This window comes from Chenopodium quinoa, unplaced genomic scaffold (genome assembly GCF_001683475.1).
Source record: "Chenopodium quinoa cultivar QQ74 unplaced genomic scaffold, ASM168347v1, whole genome shotgun sequence".
NCBI classification, from domain to species: domain Eukaryota; kingdom Viridiplantae; phylum Streptophyta; class Magnoliopsida; order Caryophyllales; family Amaranthaceae; genus Chenopodium; species Chenopodium quinoa.
In genome coordinates, this window is record NW_018743555.1 from 3,620,594 (window position 1) to 3,641,566 (window position 20,973).

The 20,973-nt window shown below is 33.3% G+C and overlaps 1 protein-coding gene and 1 pseudogene across 1 annotated transcript; one reads left to right on the forward strand and one right to left on the reverse strand.

The window, feature by feature from the left end:
• Window positions 1-1,957: 1,957 nt before the first annotated feature.
• LOC110740272 lies at window positions 1,958-6,759 on the forward strand. The gene is made up of 3 exons (XM_021920753.1): window positions 1,958-2,104; window positions 4,669-4,857; window positions 6,452-6,759. The coding sequence occupies exons 1-3, from the start codon at window positions 1,958-1,960 to the stop codon at window positions 6,608-6,610; spliced, it is 495 nt and encodes a 164-aa protein (XP_021776445.1). The 3' UTR covers window positions 6,611-6,759.
• Window positions 6,760-13,251: 6,492 nt separating this feature from the next.
• Window positions 13,252-17,210, reverse strand: LOC110681595 (annotated as a pseudogene).
• Window positions 17,211-20,973: the final 3,763 nt, after the last annotated feature.

Below are 20,973 nucleotides of genomic sequence, written 5' to 3' on the forward strand. Positions count from 1 at the left end.
CAATTAGCATGATTATTTAACTTGAATGTGGAACCTACATCCCTAGTGTTTAGTTTCTTGAATTACTTGATCGATCTAGCTTTGTTTTCTCACTACAATCTTCGAAGTAGCTTGATTTAGGCTAAAGTTAATACCGACTCACTCCTTTGGGTTCGACCCTATACTTGCCTGATACTCGTATTAGGTTTGTCTAGGTTGTTATAAATTGTGTTTGATCTAGGGATAGACAATTAATGACACGTTTATTCCCATATCTTCTGCGAACTCCTTCCCCTCTGCGAAAGCAAGTTTATGATTTTTCTCCATCAGAAAGTCTGCAGCTTTGCTCCTAGTAACCTTGTCTCATAAATAATATCCAAAGCATACGTACTTTGACACACATAGAAACCATGTTTAATTCACTACGTGCCACTTCTAACCCCAAAAAATATTTTAAGCCTCCCAAATCTTTCAATTTAAAACATTCACTCAAGTATGTTTTAAAACTCTCTAATGAAAACGTGTTATTTCCTGCAATTATCATATCATCCACATATATCAAGACACTCAATTGCATTCTACCCTTTGAAAGAGTGAATAAAGAATAGCAAGAGTATGACTGTTAAAATCCATACATGTTTCTTCAAATTTGTGGATTATTTTTCAAACCAACATCTAGGAACTTGCTTCAATCCCTATAAGGACTTATTCATCTTGCAGACTTTATCTGAATTGCCTTTTTGAAATCCCGGTGGTACTATTATATAGATCTTCGATCCTCCTCTAAATCGTCATGCAAGAATGCATTATGTACATCCATTTGATGTACATCCCAATTTTTAATAGCTGTAACTGCTAAGAAAGTACATACCATAAACATTTTTTTCCACTGGAGAAAATGTTTCATTGTAATCAATCCCTTCTTCTTGATGATTACTAATAACCACAAGTCTTGCTTTTAATCTGAGTAACTTGCCTTTCTCATCTCTCTTCTCGGTATACATCCAATTACTACCAAGTGCTTTCTTTCCTTCTGGAAGTTTCTTTAAACTCCATATTCCTTTAGTCAGCACTTGTACAGCAACTGCAAAACAAAAGGATTCAGTGGAACAACTTTTCACAAGCTATTCTGGATTGCTGCTGATGCTTACAACATATGTGTTCAACAAAGCTATGACCAATATTCATGCCTACAATCCAAATGTTGTTGAGTACTTGAACAGTACAATTGAGGTATGGTCAAGGCATCAGTTTGACACAGCTCTTTGTTGTGATCATAACAACAAATTTTGTTGAATCCTTCAACTCATGCACCCAACCATACAGAGATCTACCAGTTTTAAAGCTTCTTGAAGGTAATGGAATGCTTTGTCTGTATTGTTGAATCACTTTGACACAACACTCTGTTTTCTCTGTTAATTCAGTTAAATGGTTTCCATTTTGCAGCTATAAGGCAATGGTGTATGAAGAGGATGGCTCCAAGGTTTGATAAAGCAACAACCATGGGAGATGGAGACCTCACTGACTATGCAACAAGATCCTGCAAACAAGATCTGATGAGTCCAGTTTCTGCTATGCAACACCATGTGGTGGTGATGAGTTTGAGGTGAGGGATCAGCATGTCTACTTCCCTATCAAGCTAGGGGCTGCAACATGTGGATGTGGGAAGTGGCAGCATTCAGGGATCCCATGCAAGCATGTTCTTAGGGTGATTTACCACCAAAGGCTACAACTTGTTAATTTTGTGTCACCTTATTTCAAAGGGAGGGCATACAAAAGCACTTACGCAGAGCATATGCACCCAATGCCTGACCAAACTCAGTGGCCTTCATTCAACCTCCCTGACATACTACCACCCCCAGTGAAAAGATCTGCAGGCAGACTTAAGAAGCGGAGAAGAAGATGGGCAAATGAAGCAAGAAAAGGGAAGAGGCATAGCACAGTTAAGTGAAGCCTATGCAATGGGTTGGGCCACAACATGTTGACATGTGCAACAAAGAAAAAGGTTGCAGCAGCTGAAGCAACAAGTGCAACAAACAACAACAATTTAGAAGCTGAAGCAACTAGTGCAGCTAACAACAGCAATGCAGAAGCTGAAGCAAGCACTTCTAAGCCCAAGAAGAGAGCAATGAAATTGAACTCCAAAACCCTTCTCTTTTGAATGCACAACATACTTGTTGATGGATTCTAGTTTTTGAAATATTCTGTTCTGTGTTGTGTTAGTATTTTTTGGGAAATATTCTGTGTAAACTTGAAAACAGTGGCCTTAATTTTTGGGTGAACAGTGGCCTTAATTTTTGGATGAACATGACTGAAACAGGAAGAATTATACAAAAAAAAACATGTTCAAAGTAACACTTTATTCAATTTCAATTGCAAATACATTTTGTTCACTTCATCATTACAACCACAAATATTACACACATCAATACACCAAATTTCAAAACAGAATTGAGAAGTTTTTGCTGCTGTTTCACTTTCTTCTTCAATTGCTTCAATTCATCATGCAAATTGCTATTTCCCGGTCCATCCCTATCATAGTAGCTTCCCATACTTTGACCTTCTTTCCGATTCAAAACTTTGCACCATTTGAAGCTATTACATGAGTCACACTTGTAATAAAGCCTTTGTGGATTTGACGTTGACTCCGGACTTCTAATCACGTATTTTCTGCCACAACCGCAAAATTTGTTTGGAACGTGCACATATGCACACTCGTGTGTTGAGGAAGATGTGTTTGATATCAAACTCATGATTATGTAAGTAAGAGGGTTGAAATATGTGTTCTGAGTCTTACATTTATACAAGAAAGGGTGTGCAACGCTACTTTGCCCCAACAATAATTCAAAATTGTTTAAAAAAACTAGTTGTTACTTTAGAGGTATACTGTGTAATAACTTAATTAAGTAATGGCATTTGGTGAAAATAGAAATTAGTTAGTGGAATTTGGTGAATTAAGAATCCCATTAACGGAGGATTAACGTTCAGGCCTCATTAATGGCACGACGTGACATTATACTGTTTGTCAATGACATTTGGTGAATTCTGAAAAGTTGGATGACATTTGGTGAATTTTTAAAGTTCTCAGTGGCATTTCATGAAATTTATTAACTTTAAAGGAATTTATCTATTTCTTATATATTCCTTTGAACCTTTTTGGTTCACTTTATGGTTTTTTTTTTCAAATGGTTTTTTTTTTTTATTTTAAATTTTGGTTTTTTTTTTCTTTGGGAAATTCCAATGCCATAATTTACAATATTCCATTAATTTGAACAATAACATTCAACATAATATATTTACAACAATTCTCAATTTTTAAAAAATTTATACAAAATAAACAATCACTCAAAAAATTAATCCAAACTTCCAATCAACAAAAAAAAAAAAAGGTGTTTTAGAGTAAGATATGAAATCCTAAAAGTTAGAAAGCAAGTAGGAACACAATCAAATCTTGATTATAAATAAAAAAAAAGTAATGTTATACAACTATTGAGCATAGAATCAATTTATTTGCTCCGGAAATAGTGATCATCAAAGCTTCTTATAAGAGATCGAGGATAAGACATCCAATTGAGCTACAAATACAAGCTAATAGTGTATTAATAATTATACGTATTACCTCTAAAATACGTAATAATAAGCTAAATATATAGCTAATAAATTTTTTATTTATTTTTTGGTTTTATTTAAATAAAATCTTTAAGAAACTTAATATAAAACCAAAAAAAGCAAAATTTAAAATAAAAAAAATCAAAGGAGTGTGAGGGATAGCTCAAGTGGTCAGAGCTTAAGTCTGATCTAATAATCGATTCTCATCCCCGTTCTTGTGGCTCTCTAAAACAAACAAAAAAAAATCAATAAAGTGAACCAAACCGGTTCAAAGAAAATTAAGAAATAGATAAATTCCCTCCAAGTTAATAAATTAGCTAGTTTGGGAGTTAAATTTTATAATTAGCCGTTTTGGTAAATACATTTCTCAAATTAGCAGTTTCGGCAATCTCAACTATTAATCACAATTAGTTGGATTTTACGAATTAATTAATTGGAGGAATAATTGGCAAATAAGATAAAAAATAAATAAATAACCTAATTTGAATTGAGAAAAACCACAATTTGATTTCACTAACCCTAATTACACATGATTTTCCTCTCAATTCTGAATTGTCAATTGGTTGAATTTGTAATTGCATAATTTAATACCCTAAATTGCAAAAATGCGATAAATAAATTCAAATTTGCAAGAAGAAGATATAGAAAGAGGGAAGAACATGGGAAATCGAGAGAAGACAGAGCGAAAATGAGGGAAAATGAAAAGGAGGTCGTTAGTGGGACCCAACATGACGTCATGTAGAAAGTGGTGATACTTTTTAGTGTTTTGAACAAAACTAGATGGTATGAAAAAAAAAAAAAAAAAACTTGAGGTGGAAATGTAAAAATTGACTATTATACATAATGGTATTTTTCAGATTTTCCTAAATAAAACGGAGAACAATGTAATACTCCCTCCGTCCTTAAATTAAAACCCTATTTCTTTTTATCATGTGAGCAATAAATGGTAGAAAGAGGTTTTGTATTGAGGGATGGACGGAGTATATATTTTGTGTGTGTGTGTGTGTTTTTTTTCATTTTATCTTATTGATTTTGCTCACTAAAATCCCTTGTACTCCGCAATACCCGGGAACAAGATAGAGAAATTCCCATTCCCACCCTCAATTCTCATTTACCAAACACCCCCTAAGTAGCGGCTCTCACACCATTCTTAACCATAAAGGAACCGAGCCTGAAGGCGTCAAATGGGGAGAATATTGGGCTAATGGTGCCGCTGATGATACCACTGCTCGTAAGTGGGTTGTCGCATTTGATACTACTGCCGGAAAGGTAAAATTATTCCTTATCTCAAAGATAATTTATTTAAGTGATTGTTATTTTTCGAATGACTACTGTAAAGTTTCAATTATATAAACAGTTTTTTTAAAAGAAAAATGTAAACATTATTTAAGATTTATTATTAAGTCAATGTTAATTAAAACAAAAAAATTGTCACAACCCACCTTTTAAAACACTTTTTTTTTTTTTGAAAAACACCTTATAAAAATTCTTTTGTGAAAGCACATCTAACATCAGTTTTTTTTTTGGGAAATTCTACATAATACCCCTGCGGTATTGACTATTCCACGTTGCGCCCCTCCCTTTGAAAAGTTCCACGCTGTAACCTCAAGGTTCCAAAAGTGATTAAGCTGTACCCCTGCCGTTATCCTTCCATTACATGTTGCCGTTAGTGGGGGTCCATTTTACACCTATTTAATTTTTTCTCGATTTTCGTGCTAAAAAAAGTCTCATTAAAGGTTTTAGGGGTCATTTTAGATCTAGAGGGACCAAATTGAGCTCGGATTTTGCAAAAAAGTAACGTAAAAGCCTCATTTTATGAATTCTAAATTTAACTGTGAGAATTCAAATTCACATAACGAGCTTTTACATTATTTTTTTTTTTTTGCAAAATCCAAGCTCAATTGGACCCATTAGGGCTAAAATGACCCTCACATTTTTTTTTGAAGTAACACTTTAACTCGGGTTTAAGGATTGACCCTGTATTCCGACATTGACACTTATGTGAGGGTCACGTGCTCAACCCTTCCTTCCTCAAAACCACCAAAACCATTGCCGCCTGGCCAACCCCAGCTGCCGACATTGCTACCTAGCCACCACTGGAACCACCTCGCAACCTCTAACGCTGACACCATAGCCGCCTACCCAAATCACTCTAACCCACCCGAAATAATCTCTTTTCTTTCTTTTTCCCCTATTTCCCCTCTAATTACACTTTCTCATTCCTCTATTCTTCTTAGAAAACCTTGAATTTTGTAAATTAAATGGAAAACTCCATTGTTTTTCTCGCATTGCGCGGCAAAGAACAACCTCGATTAATCTAATTTTAGGAAAAAAAAAATTGTTAAAGTTAATGAAATTGATTCGTTGTTGTTAATTTTGTTGGATTTTTTTATTTACCTTAGATCTAGAGTTTTTAACTGGGGAAAAAAAGGGGAAAAAACTACTACCTACCCACTTCTCTCCTCTTTATTGGTTTATGGGGGATGGTTGCTTTTTTCTGGTGGTCTTGGAGGCGGGTGTGGATTTTTGCGGGCGGGTTTAAAGTTATATGGGTGTGCCGTGATGGCGACTAGGTTGATGAGGGGTGGTGCCAACGACTGAGAGGTGGGTCTATTGGTGATTAGGTAGTGGTGTCGGTGGCTAGGGTTTGCTAGGCTATGATTTTGGTGGTTTGTGGAAGGAGGGGTTTAGCACGTGACCCTCACGTGAGAGTCAATGCCTTGACACCGGCCTTAAGCATTACCTTGCAAAAAAAAAAAAAAAAAAAACGGTTTTAGGTGTAAGGTAGTTTCTGATAATTTTTCCTAATTAAAATTCATTTTTTAATTTTGAAAATCATTCTTCTTTGCAAACATTTTCATAGGCTTACATTGAAGCAGGACCAATGGGTCCGGTTGATTGGAATGTAGTTGAAGTGAAACTGATTATGTCCAGATGCATATCAAAGCACACTTATCCCATTCTTGGAGGCAATGTACTGGCTGCGATCGATGGTTTCAAGGCATATGCAGAATTCCGCTAAACGATAGAGCTTGCCGAGCCGCTGAAAGCAACGTTACTATATGGTTTATGACTTTTATGTGTTGCACTACGAGTTTACTACATTGCTTTAGCTGTCAATCAAGAGCTATATTCGCAATTACTTAATTTCCTTTTTTATACCAACTACTACCTCCGTTTTATATTATTGCAACAATTAGACATTTTTCCTCTCTACTTTATGTCAAATCGTTACAAATAATATGAATCGGAGGTAGTATTTTTGTGTAACAAATAATAATGATGCTTCGCCACTCAGCCAGCAGACAATAATCTTCAATTATATGGAAGCTTATGTCATTCCAAAATCCACTAGCACTCTCTTATCAAAAATACTACTTGTACTACGGAGTACATCAATTCATTCACACTATTGCAATACAAACAAGCATTTACACAAACTAAATTAAAACAGCTAGCTAAAAAGGTGGAAGATTAAACTAAGCTAAGCTACTCGTATAAACCCAGCTCCCTTGAGAGAGCAGACAAGTCTTTGTGCCCAAACTCGCAAGCTTAGACCAAACATAGCAAGTTTTTCGAGTCATTTTTGAGTTGAGTTAAAAATTAACTTGACATTTTAGGATGTCCAAATCTTATAAAAAATTACTGTAAAAAATTAATTGAGTAGGCTGGCCCGAGCCTGAAACTTGGCCCCATGGCCCAAAATATCTGCCCAAAGCCATGTATATTTCTGCCGGATTGTTGATCACCTGACTCTACTTTCAGTCTTTCACCCAAAAATTTCAATCTCCAAAGCCTAGCTTTTTTTTTTTTTTTTTTTTTTTTTTTTTATTATTTTTTTAATGTTGTCAGGTTTGCTATTGTGTAATCAATGAAATCTTCGATGTATTTGGTGATTTACTATAGAAGAATTAAAACAATATTTTCAAAAAAAAATCACCATTGGTTACCTTTTTTAATATAACTTTTATGAAATATTGTATGGATATCTATTATCCTCCTTTATTATTTCGGAATGTTTTAGAATTAGGATTTATTGTTATCTAAGCAAACCCTAGTTATATTGTATGTATATATATATCCCCACTCTATGGAATAAAATAGACTGATCTATTCTCTCCCTAATTTCTTCTCTTTCTCTTTGATTTTATAACACGTTATCAGCACCAAAGCCCCGATTGAATTAGGTTAATCTACTCTAATAACCAGGAAACTAATCTTAGTCGATTAAGCATTAACCTTGGCCGATAAGGCGACTACTCGTTTAATTTAGATCTCAATCAAAGGTACGTATATACTTCAGACTGCTTTATGTAAATAATTCTATGTACAAGCGAATATGAATAATTTCGATTTTATTTCCATCGATTTGATAATATCACTTAAATTAACGTATACAACTTCTATTGCAATTTATTCTTTTTTCGCTTTATTTTGTTTAAGAATGATTATTAGAGCAATTTCATAATGAATTTGTGATTATCCTATTCACATGTGCACAATTTTTTTTATTTGTATAATTGTATTGCATTGTATCGTATTGGTCAATATTCCTTTTTTTTTTTGTTACTGTGACTTTGAATTAGTATAGAATTTTATAGCATGATCGGCAAATTCCATTAAAGTTCTTGAAATATTTGTTGATCATCAGTTGAACTTATTTATCAAAATCCTACCGGCTAATCAAGTCGGCAAATCGGTTACATTATTTTATCGTTTTGTTAATAAATAATAGGATTAAATTAACTATCTATGCTAATCTTTATGTTCAGTGTTATTGTTTATGATACTACCTAATTATATTGTGATTAAATAATAATTTATTATTATTTTCTTTATTGGCTATGATACGATAATTTTTAACAATATGGAAATCAATCCTATCCGATTAAGAGATAAGGAAAACCTATCATCATCAAGTTAAATATTTTGTATTTACTGAAATAATTAGCATGAAATTTATCATGAAATCATCACCTTTTATGTTAAGATTGAACTATATCATGATTTATTATACATGTACATGTTTTCCATGATGCAAAGTATATATGATAATATGATATGCACCACTTGTTGAGGTTGTGGTATATAGTGTTACTGATTCTTGCTTTTATCAAAACAAATGATTAAATAGTTTGTCTAAACTTCTTAATTATATGCATGAAGAACACAATTTGGTACCTTGCATGCGCCGAAGAGGTTGCAAAATGTTAACAGCCTAACAGAGTATCCATTATTATTCTCTTTTATAGGTTCAATAATTATCTTAAAAACTTCCTCCTTATTTAAAGCATATATGCTAGTTTTCTAGTACAATAGAAATAAACTTGTATTAGTCGTGGAGTACGTAAATGTGGATATTAATTGTGTTACATATTTAACTTTACGAGTCTAAACTATCTTGATTGAATCAAGTGATTATTGTATCATGTTAATACTGTCTTTGGTAGAATATAGTGAACCAGTCAAGTTGTGTAGCAAAGTATCAAATAGTACAATTTATTAAAATAAAATAAAGAGTCATAATTAGGAAGTTTCTTTATATGGTTCTGAATCTCTTTAATTATGAAGGGTCAAAAACTCTCCAAAATAACATGAAGATACGTATATGCCTTTAAATTACTATTAGTTTGTAAAGTATGTTGCTTAAATTATCTACCATTCCCAATACTAATGTGGTTTTATAAGCACAATTTCATAAGATAATATACAAAAGATTTTGTGTAATATTCTATATGAAAACCAAACTCAAGGTGAGAATTGATGATTCATATATTACTTGATTAACTCACTCCCAAAAGTGAATAGTAATTTATGGAATTAATAGGATAACAAGTATGTTTGCATTATAGTTTCTTGATTATATATGAAAAATAACTATTTGAACAAGAAATAGTGATTAAGTTAAAGAAATTTAGCATGACATTATGAGTTTCGTAGTTGAAAAAAAAATGTATTCATTATGCCCATACTTTAATTTTGAGAATTTTTAATATAAAGATTCATATAATTGGGCAAGAGGAAAAGAATAATTTTGTTTTGTTTGATACTTGTATTGCTAAAGAATTTATGGCTTAAAAAGACCAAGAGATATAAAGATTGTTGGACTATTTGTATACCCCATATGCAAGGATTAGGGGAAGACAGTGTTTATTCCATTGCTTTTATGTAATCCTTGCACATGAATAATTAAATATGTTGATGTTAGTTTGGTACATACACTAGCCTAAATATCTATGATTTATTTCTTAATAGAGGTGGCCACATGATAATCAAATATTTAGAATGATACCATCTGAAGATGGATATGAATAAATGTCATTACCTATATACTAGCTATAAATGTATATATAAACTGATGTCCTAGAAGGACAAGATCAGTTGCTATTGAAACTAGAACATCTAAAGTGTGGTAATCCAAAGGGTTACAACGATAAGAATCCTTGGAAGAGAAAATGAGCAATAATTGACAATGACAAATATGAGTAAGTGACACATTTCCTAAAGATATCATTTCTATTACATTAAAGAGGGTTATGATTATATAAAGTACTCTAGAAGAGTATAAAATGTTGTCCAACAAAAATTAGCATGTATCAAGATTACAATCAATGCTCTAGCGGAGTATGAGTATTAGTTAGTTGTCTTGTCAGTTGTAGAAAGAAACACATTGGTGTATTTATATCACGACCATGCATAAAGTATCTTTAATAAGGTGATCACCAGTATTATAAAACTGACCATAATTTAAATACTTACTAAAGGAAAAGTGATTATTGGATGTGATAATTAAAAATTAGGTCATCCGGGGTTTAATAAATTCCCGTTATGAAAACCTGAAGTTTCATTTGATATGAAAGAAATAATGTGTTGACGCTCTCTCATGTTAAATATATGAAATAAATTGAATGGCGAGACATAACATTGAGATTGAGCTATATTTAGATTGTGATTTTTAATAGTTTGTGTAAAAAGAAAAGTTCAAGAGATAATATATTGGTTTTTCTGAATAATTGGTGACCAGAAGTTCACTAGAATAATTTTTATGTTGACAAATATTAAGTGACTAAAAGCTCACCACGTACAAGTTATATGTGAAAATTTTAAGTAACTAGTATTACTATCAATGTTTCTAGTGATTCCGAAGATCATCACCTAGTGAAATTACAAGAAAGTTTATATTTGTATAACAATTCCCTTGATTGGGTCTATTGTATGTCAGCACATAAGGAATAGAATAAGAAATTAACAACTGCACAATTTGTTACCCTATTAATATTGATCTCTAGAAAAGAACAAAATTCCATTATTCTACAAAAGAGATAGAACTTTGTTTGTTGAATATATATGATTATCCTACGAGATAAAATTTGATGCACATGAAATTATATTCTAAAATTGGTGAAGAATTGCCCCAACATTTGAGATATTTTACCAACTTAGGGGGAAGAATTGAAGTAAGTTGGCAAAATTATAATACTATAAATAGTTGATCCCTCTAATGATACTTTGTAAAGTTACATGCCAACTTTTGTATCAACATATGTTGCACATCTATGATTTGATTTGTATACCATTATGACCCATCTAAAGGAATAGTGAGATATATTTTGATTATGGTGATAATGATATTGTGTGCATACATTAAGATAGATCTTGCCTATTTACTTTAAATCACTGCACCTGAAGTGTAGTTTGTATGATCGGTTCCAACAATATAAATATGCGATACACGGCAAGATAGTGCAGTTGATATTTTAAAGTATAATAATAGTATATTAATACCATAATGTGAGAAATACCCTTAATATGTGGTATAGATATCTAAATTATTATAAAAGATGGCCTATTATGTAAGAAAAGTTATGATGGTACCAATGAGAAATGCATTCAGATATCATAGTAAAATAGCATGCGAAATATACGTTATAGGAATTTTATGATACCGGTACACAATGGAACCGATGAATAATATGCATATGCATGATAGAATGGACGAGTGAAAAGGGATCTGAAATATATGTCCATTTTATTGTCGACATAATGATCAAAAATTTATTATGGACCAGAAGTCCAATGAAATATGGATTTTTAAATCCACACTGTACAGTGTCTTGCATCATTTTGAGTCTTATCTTCATGTGCATGTGTGAGTCATAAGTTAATCGATATTTATTGCATATATAGGAAGTTGTTAGATGCATTACTCATTGTATATTTGTTAATATGTTATCATATTTTCTATATCTCATATTGCATGCATTAATTTCTTACAATAATTGTGGTGTATGTAAATGTTCATTCAAAGTATAGTAAGATATGTTTACAACTTTGATGAAAAATTAAAAAGAGATTAATATTCCAATGGGCTTATAATTGTGATGAAATTATTGATGACACCGATTTAATTGCACATTATGAATTAAGAAGAGTTCCTGAAGAACTTATATACAACCTATTGTAACATCCAGCCCTACAAAGTTTATATCTTGAATGTGCAATTATTATCAAACTCTTGAAAATCTATGTACGTGACAACATTATTAACATCTCAACCTGAAGTTTGAGCATATGAGAGTTAATGAGATTTACTATTTGTATTTGCAAGAGAGCTATCGTGTCAATTATGAAACGTCTAAAGAATATCAATGGATCACTTATGCGTGACAATGTTTTCTTATGGTCCAGAAGAACCATGATTAGCGTATATAATTACGTGTGTTATATTATAATTTATATGAGAAGAATGATATAATAATAAAAAGTTTTGTCATCAAATTATTACTCGTATTAATGAATGTTTGATCAAATAATGATCATCAATATTTATTATCAACGACTTCCAGAAGAAGTCATAACCGTATAAGTTTATCCTTTGAATCATTTATTAAACAGATATTTGAAATAATGATATTAGAGATAAACACATGTATGGTGAAATGAAGACACTTCACATGTTTATGTGAAAACTTGAAGATGCAATTTCAGTTTAGGAGTATCGAAGATCAACGAGTGATATTATACTACATATGAGAAGATATCTAACATATTGGATTCATTGCTGCGACACTAGAAGATCTCGAGCTATGTATTCATCAGGGGGAGAAAATACGCGTTGCACTCTTTTTCCCTTGAACATGGTTTTGTCCCACATTGGGTTTTCCTGGTAAGTTTTTTAACGAGGCAGCATCTTCAGCGTATTACGAAGAATGTTGTACTCTTTTTCCTTCATTAGGTTTTTATCCATAGGGTTTTTCCTAATAAGGTTTTAACGAGGCACACTCTTCGACAATGGACATCCAAGGGGGAGTGTTATGAAATATTGTATAGATATCCATTATCCTCCTTTATCATTTCGGAATATTCTAGCACTAAGGTTTATTATTATCTAAGCAAATCCTAGTTATATTGTATGTATATATATATCCCCACTCTATGGAATAAAATAGACTGACCTATTCTCTCCCTAATTTCTCCTCTTTCTCTTTAATTTTATAACAACTTTAATTTAATTTAATTTTATCTGTTCTATTTTCAATTATAATCGGTTGGAAGTTGACAATCCACTAGGCAAATTCATTTTCACACATTAATCGATAATATCCAAATGATGTTCCAGAATCCTTAGAACTTGTTGCATATCTAGATTCTAGAGTATTAGAGTTCATAAGAGAGGATATACATTAGCCCCATTATTGCTTTTTAAGGTCTATTCTTTCACTTCCCACAGAAAATACACTTAATATGGTACACTTAACATGAAATCACTCCCTAAAAATTCCCAACATTTTCAGCTTTAAATAGTACTACAAGAATTCTCATCTCTTACTATCATCTCTACAAAAATCTGATTTACTAGCTTTGAAACCTCCCGATGGAAAGCGTACGTGAACGTGCAAAAAAACTGTGGGAGATGATCTGCAAGTGTGTACAATACAGTGTTCAAGCTGGATGCGCAGGTGCACAGAAGCTGTTTGAGATGATCTGCAATTGTTCTTAGAAGCTATGCGAGATCGTCTGTAAGTGTGCAAAAGACAGTATTGAGGGTTTAGGAGCATTAAGCCAGAAAACAGGGGAGCTAATCCAAGGTTTTGTGCATCCTTGTGTCAAAGCTTTACACAGCGTAGTTTCTGAAGCCTTTTGCCGTGTAAAGCCGTTCTATGATAACTTGGCAGAAAGCTTGAAGGATTTCTATGACTCGAGCCAAGATAAAGATAGATGAGATATGGGGCTCAATCAGCAAAATGTTAAGTGGGAAGAATTCTAGTAGAGCAACAGCAGCAGCGGGGAAGTTGTTTTCCTACTTTGATAAGTTTTTCAAATATGTGAAAACCTTCTCCTCTTTCGCAAAAGAAGCTTCAGAAAAGACCAGAAACCGTTACAAGCTGTATGAGGGTGAATATGACTACCGCCTGCTTTTAATCAAACTGCTGATGAAATCTGTATGCAAGGTTCTGACTTTAGTTGGAATCGATTGTGAAAATTACTACAACTCTTTTCTTAAGCTGCTTAAAATCCTTCGCGAGGGACATACTGAGCTTATCATTGAGATTGTCATTGCAATTATCAGGTTTCATTTCTCTAGCCGGTGATTATCAGTAACATGTTTTACAAACTGATGGCTTGTGTTAGCCTGTAAGATAACTGATGTTTTAGTATCATTTTATGCTGAGAGATGTTAAGTGGTAATGTTTAGTGTAAAATATCAACATTAATAATAAAATCATAAGATTCAGCAGAATGTAGTCTTTTTGCTAAATTGGCTTTTACAAAGAAGTCAAGAACAATAACAAACCATTATTCAGATAATTGATGTCTAAGATATAGCTGTTTAATGCTAAATTTTTTGGCAGTCTTGATCAATTGCTAAAACTCTAAAAGCAAACAAGGAAATTATCTGGAAATTATGCTCGTATATTCACTCAATGAAATTGATGTACAAATCACTATTCGTACTAAACTACTAATGTGAATTTATATGATATGTATAACAACAGTAAGAGATCGAGAGGAGAGAAGCCAAACCAGATTGATTAGTTAATCAACTTCTACAAAAGAAGTGCAGTCAATATCTTGTAGAGTTATTTTACCCAAGTATAGATCACTAATATGGTCAGCACACAGAGCAAAACACCTTCTGTCCAAACTATCATGGATAGCAGCCATTTCTGGAACCCACTTCTTTTGATCTGCGGGATTAATGTTTGAGCAATTTTGCAGTAGCGAAACTTGATAAGAAATTGTATCATTAGAATCACAAAAATGAGCAGCACATGTACTAGATGGCACATCATACGCTAATCTGATTAGATTCAAGGTTAGAGCACTATCAACAGGTTTCGGATCTGAAAGATGTCCGTCTCCCGTTCTTTTTACCTCCCTTTCAGAGGGAAAGTACACTTCCTCATTTCCATCCAAATGAAAAACTTTCAAATCCTTCGAAAAATGCCTAATAGTTTCAGCTTTTGTGGCATCGTGCTTTTCTGCTAGTGTCAAGAGACAGGAGAATCTCAAATGATAGGATACAACTGTTTTCACCATTTCAAAGTTACGACAGCAGCAGAAGTACTCGAGCCATCTTCTTCCTACCCCGGCATACCACTTTATGATATCAGAGTCTTCAAGGGCAGCCAGCAAGCTAATTGGCCTAGGTCGACCCATTTCATTGGTAAATCCTGCAAGCCTGACTGCCTTTCTAACCAGCTCAATGGGTGCCGTGACTTTCATGCAGAGTTTTGTCAAATCCTCGACTGTCCTCTCACTGTATTTCCTCTCCTCTTCCTCTTCCTCCTTCCTTTTTTCTTCCTCTAATGCCTTCCTAGCCTTCACAGGATTCAAATGCTTGTCAACTTCCTCTTGAAACTTATCATAGGCATCAACGAGCTCTTGTGGTAGCTGATCCCTATTCTTTTCAACGAAAGAAAATCACCAGCAGTAAGCTCTCGATGCCAACTCCATCTCTCTTCCACTGACTCCAAGAATTCCTGCACTACTTCATCCGCCCAAGAGCTAAAAATTTCTCTTACTTCATTTTCAATCTGGTAATCAAACTTAAACCTATTGTTACTCTTATTCAACTTATTAAATACATGGCTAAATATCTTCATCCCCAACATCTTCCTATTCCTTTCCCTTGCATTTTTCATCTCCATCAACCTAGCTTCCTTCTGCCTACGAAACTTCAACCGTGCCCTCTTGGCCTTCTCAGAGAGAGGAGGCCGCAGGATAGAAGGTGTAACAGCTCGAAACTCCATCCCCAAAAAATCAATCTTCTCCGAAACTGCAGTATGGATAACAGTCCTCAATCTATCCACCTTCAACTCCAACTCCCCTTCCAAATGCTTAACAACCCAATTCAACAAATCCATAGCCACCACCTTCGACCCGGAAGTGATCAACAACACCTCATCCAAATACCTAACAGCATACACCTTCAAAGGCTTATACACAACACCATCATTCACACTATCATCATCAAACTTAGGATTTTGCTCATTCATTCGAAGCCGAATCCTCTGAATCTCCTTATCAAAACCATTCAAGTAAACATTAATCAAAACACCACACAACCCACATTCTTGAGGCAATCCTTTCCCTAATTTAAACCCACCCTATTCAATCCTTGCTGCCTCGGTCTCAAACAAGTTTTCAATCAATCCAATCAATCTCACATCATCAATTCTATCTCCTAACACAGAACACAGCCTACCAACATGCCTAGAATAAAAAACAACTCTATCAAATGCAACAGTAAACCACCAATTAGGGTTTTCAACAGAGTTTTTCATGTATCGAATTGCGGTATGCCGGCCTAAACCCTCTCTACCCCCATAAACAAAGGTGGGAAACCCACCATCATAGATTAAATCAAGCACCATTCTCAAAGCTTCAATCACAACTTTAAGCTTTAAATTGGGCAAAACAAGAGATTTACCTTTATTTTGAGAAGAACCCAATTTGACGCAGCAAGATCCCACATCAAATTCATTGCTAGAAAGTTCCTGAGCGAGTTGATTGAGGTCGAATCGAGTCGAAACCGAGTCAAGAGTGAGTTGAGAGGAGCGAGTTGGGTGAGTGAGATTATGGGAAGCTGTGAAGAGGACAGAGGGTAAAGCGACGACGTTTTGGAGGAGATTGGAGAATTTGCCATTGTTGTAGTGAGAGAAGAGTAGGGTTTTGAGTTGGGGTTTAGTGAGAGGTTTAAGGGGAGGGTCAAGGTCAAATGAGAGAGAATGAGAGAGGGTTGAATGGAGGAGGGAGAAAGTAAAAGTGGGTGTTTTGATTGATGGGTTTATTGTTCTTAATCTTCTGGTTAATGCTAAGAGCATTGAAGCTTGAAGGAGGTTACTAGAGTGAGTAACAGAGCATGAAGAAGATATGAACGGGAAGAAGAAGAAGATGCATTGATGTTAGGATTTTGGGGGAAATTTGAGTTTAGGAAGGGTCCATTTACTCAATTGTGTGGCTAGTCCATATATTTGTGGGCTAGTAAACAATGGAAAAAAAGTTGCTCATATCCAATTAAAAAACTCATTTTGTATTTGGTAAACGGTTATAAATGACGCCTAAAGTGGGTGTTAAAAGGGATTTAAGAAAATTTTGTGATGTAAGATGACTTTTATTGTGAAATAGAGAGCGGCAAAAGATTCATGTAGACACTATATGTCAAGAGCTGAACATTGATGAGAGATGTGTAGTACAGTGTATAAGGTGTGATTTGGATACAAATATTTCAATTATACTTATTGTAATAACAGCAAAATGAATGGTATTTTTAGATTTCGGGAATGGTTAAGTTCACCCCTACCCTAATATATCTTTTGATTTTCTTTTTATCTGTATCACTTTTATAATTTTTAAGAAATCATGCTATTACACTGCATTTAGGACCATTGATAAATGGTAATAAATCACAAGAATGATTACAAATATGTGTGAAATTGTATAAGATTGTAGGGAAACTCCATGATTTGTGATAATGGAACTCCATCCACAAAGGACCTCTTCAAAAAAAAAAATTATTGACAGTTTGCCACTCAATACCACTTATTAAAAGGGTACCATTATAATGGTTTGTTATATCTTTAGAAAAATGACGCATGCAGTAGCAATGGGTTGTCTAACTTTTCTATGGATAATAACATTAGATTTTCACCATATTTTTAGAAACTAATTAATTCATTACCACTTGGCGAAAAAGTTATTAGTGATCTAGTGGTTATATACACTTATAAAGAAAGAAAAATATGTATGCTCATATCAAAAAGCATTAAAGTTTGAAGTTTTTACCGTTTTACTGCTATGACAGGATGTAGGAGAAATGAAGTGGAAGAAATGGAAGCATGTATGAATGTCTTTGAGCACAGTTTTTTTGAAAGTTGTAGGTCTGAAAAGGGCCATATATTCACTATTTTGGCCCGTTATGTACTAGACTAGATGTAAGTCCGTGCATTGCACGATTCTAGTAATTATTTTATTTAATTTAAAATTGTGTATATTTATGAAGATCATTCATTAATTATATGGATAAAATTCCTAATATCATAAGATACTTTTTTAATTTTAACACTAAAGTTATCTTTTGTTGTTTTATTTATTTTATGTGACGCACTGACGCTTGAATTTAAAATCCCAAACCTTATTCACTAATTTTGCTTATGTGAAAATTTAAATTTTTAATTCAAAAAAGAAATGACAAATCTCGTTTTTTAATTGATCAAAATAAGTCTTTTGCCTATGCGTTTATTTAATATACTCGTTTTGTTTAAAATGTTAGTCTCATTTATAATCGTTTAACTATAAAATATTATGGGAAATTAGTCATATGAGATTTAGTTTTATTCGTCTCGATGAGTACATTATTAAAATCAGACTTTTACAACATTGTCTAGGGAGAGATTAAAGATATTTGAGATTAAAAATTTGCATCCATATATGTAAAAAAGATAATTATTACTTATTTTTTTTATTGTTTTTTTAGAGAAGATAACTATTAGTTTTTAAAAGTAATTTAAATTTTAATTATTCACTATTCGTTGTTTTTACCTATGTGTCAAAATTCTTAAATCTTATTCGTCACTTTTTCTTAGGTGGCGAGTAAATTTTTTAATTCTAAAATAAATTATTAATCTAATTTTTTATTGGACAAAATAATACCTTTTCTTATGTGGCGCGTCAAATGCTCCCAAAAAATGCCTACTTTATTTATATATATTAGATTAGTCCATCCAAGTAAGGGCTACATGAAATGGGTAAGGAAATGCTTATAATTATGGTTATTGAAACATACTGTATAAAATTTGTCAAAGGTCACTTTTGTCAAATACAATTTTTAAAATTTCTTTTGGCAACTTCAAACCTTAAAACTTAAAAGGAACTTGTTTAAAAATATTAAATTTACGACATTAACCCTCTATTTTTCGACGTTGACTGACTCATGCTAGGCGCATGGCTTCTTTTTTTCCTAATTATACCCATTTTCCCTCCGAAATTCCCCCATATATACTCGGCTACCCTCTCTTATTGATTAAATTGGATGCATTTGTTGTAATGGATGTCCAAATTGTCATTATTGATTTTTTTTTTTTAAAAAAAAATTGGCCAGTCCTCCTCCCTTATTGATTAACTAGTCCCTTTCATGAAAATTAAGGATAGTTGGCACAACGGCATAAGTATCATTCATCCACTAAATGTTATGTAGACTTATCATATAGGTGGAACATCTTTTATCCACAACCTTTCGTCTAATTTGGTTAGAAAGAAATTGGACATTACTACCCTATATAACCGACTTTATTGCAACCTTCTCTCTCTCTTAAATAAAACCTATTTAAAACATTGACTTAATTAAATTTTAATTGTCTATCCTACCTCAATTCATATGTGAGAGTATTGAAAATTTGATATCGTGGTTAATTGATAATCATTGTTTTGTACTCTGTATCACTTTCTGATAGAGTATAAAATATATTCCTGGGCCTCAACTACTCAACTATAAGTTTAAGTTTTTGAGGCTCAGGAATATGTTTTATACTCTATCACTTTCGTCCTCTTAAGTTTTATTTACCAATTGGTCCAATTAGACGATTACAATTGTGTAAATCCTTTTTTTTTTTTGAATAAGAAAAATACAAAAGTTAGGTAAGTCTTCTCTCAAGACTGTACCCTAACTTATCTAAAGAAATAAAATAAGAAAACTTAGCATCTACATTAGGGTCAATGTTTACATAGCCTGTAATTTGATGGTCTATAGCTGCAACATAATCTGTTGCACCATTAGGTTCTCGATACACGTGGCAAGAAGAAATAACCTCAAAGTGAGCCAACAACTTCTTGATGTCATTCATTAGCAATTGAATTTTCCAAGGACAACATGCTTTATCCTGCAAAATATTTATAATTAAAAAGTTATCACCTTCAGTAAAAAGTTGTCGTATATTATGTTCAACAGCTAAGAGAAGACTGTTGCGGAGAGTTGTAGCTTCTGCAATAATAGGAGTCGAGGTACCAAGATTATAAGCACGACTAACTACATTATTTCCTGTATAATCTTTAATAACAACTCCGGCTGACCCAAAGTTATTACGAACAGAACCATCAAAATTAATTTTGAAAACACTAGGGGCAGGAGAGGACCAAGCTACTTGGATGGTTTTATGGTAAAGAGGAGAATGGGTCTTGGGAGCAATGGCATTAAAAGAATCAAGATGAGAACGAATCTTCCATTATGTAAATATTTTGAAAGCTCTAGAATAAATACTCATAATAGTAGAGGGAGTATGTTATTTTAGATGAACTACTACAAGAGGGGGGGTGAATGGTAGTAGGTTCCAATTGCGGAACTTATGCGGAAATTAAAAACAAAACGTAAAGGAACTTAAAGCACACAACAAATTTTACGAGGAAACCATCCAGTGCCTAACTGGAAGTAAAACCTCGGCCCTATTGGGACTTATAAACAAATTCCACTATAATAGGAAACTCTCCTAGTACAACCTATTACACAGACCTTTGCTTTGCAAGTTCCACCACGGACACTTGACTATATGATAGGACACCTCATACCAGACCTAAGACACCTCTCAGGACCCTTTTTCTCCCTTTACCCAGGACACTTCCTAGGTGACCCAAGACACCTCTCAGGTTCCTTTCACTGACTGTGCAACCCAAGACACACTCAGGGTGACTAACTACCACTCGAATTTTATGAGATTTCAAACTCATACACAAGCGTGAATTTAAGAGAATTCACAATCTCACCCCAAAATACAAAACACTCAAAACCCTTTTTCCCATTACAAGATCTCATCGAATATCCCTAAATACATATCTATGAATAAAGAGATAAAAATAATATGTTGAACACTCAAGATCTGTCTGGAACTC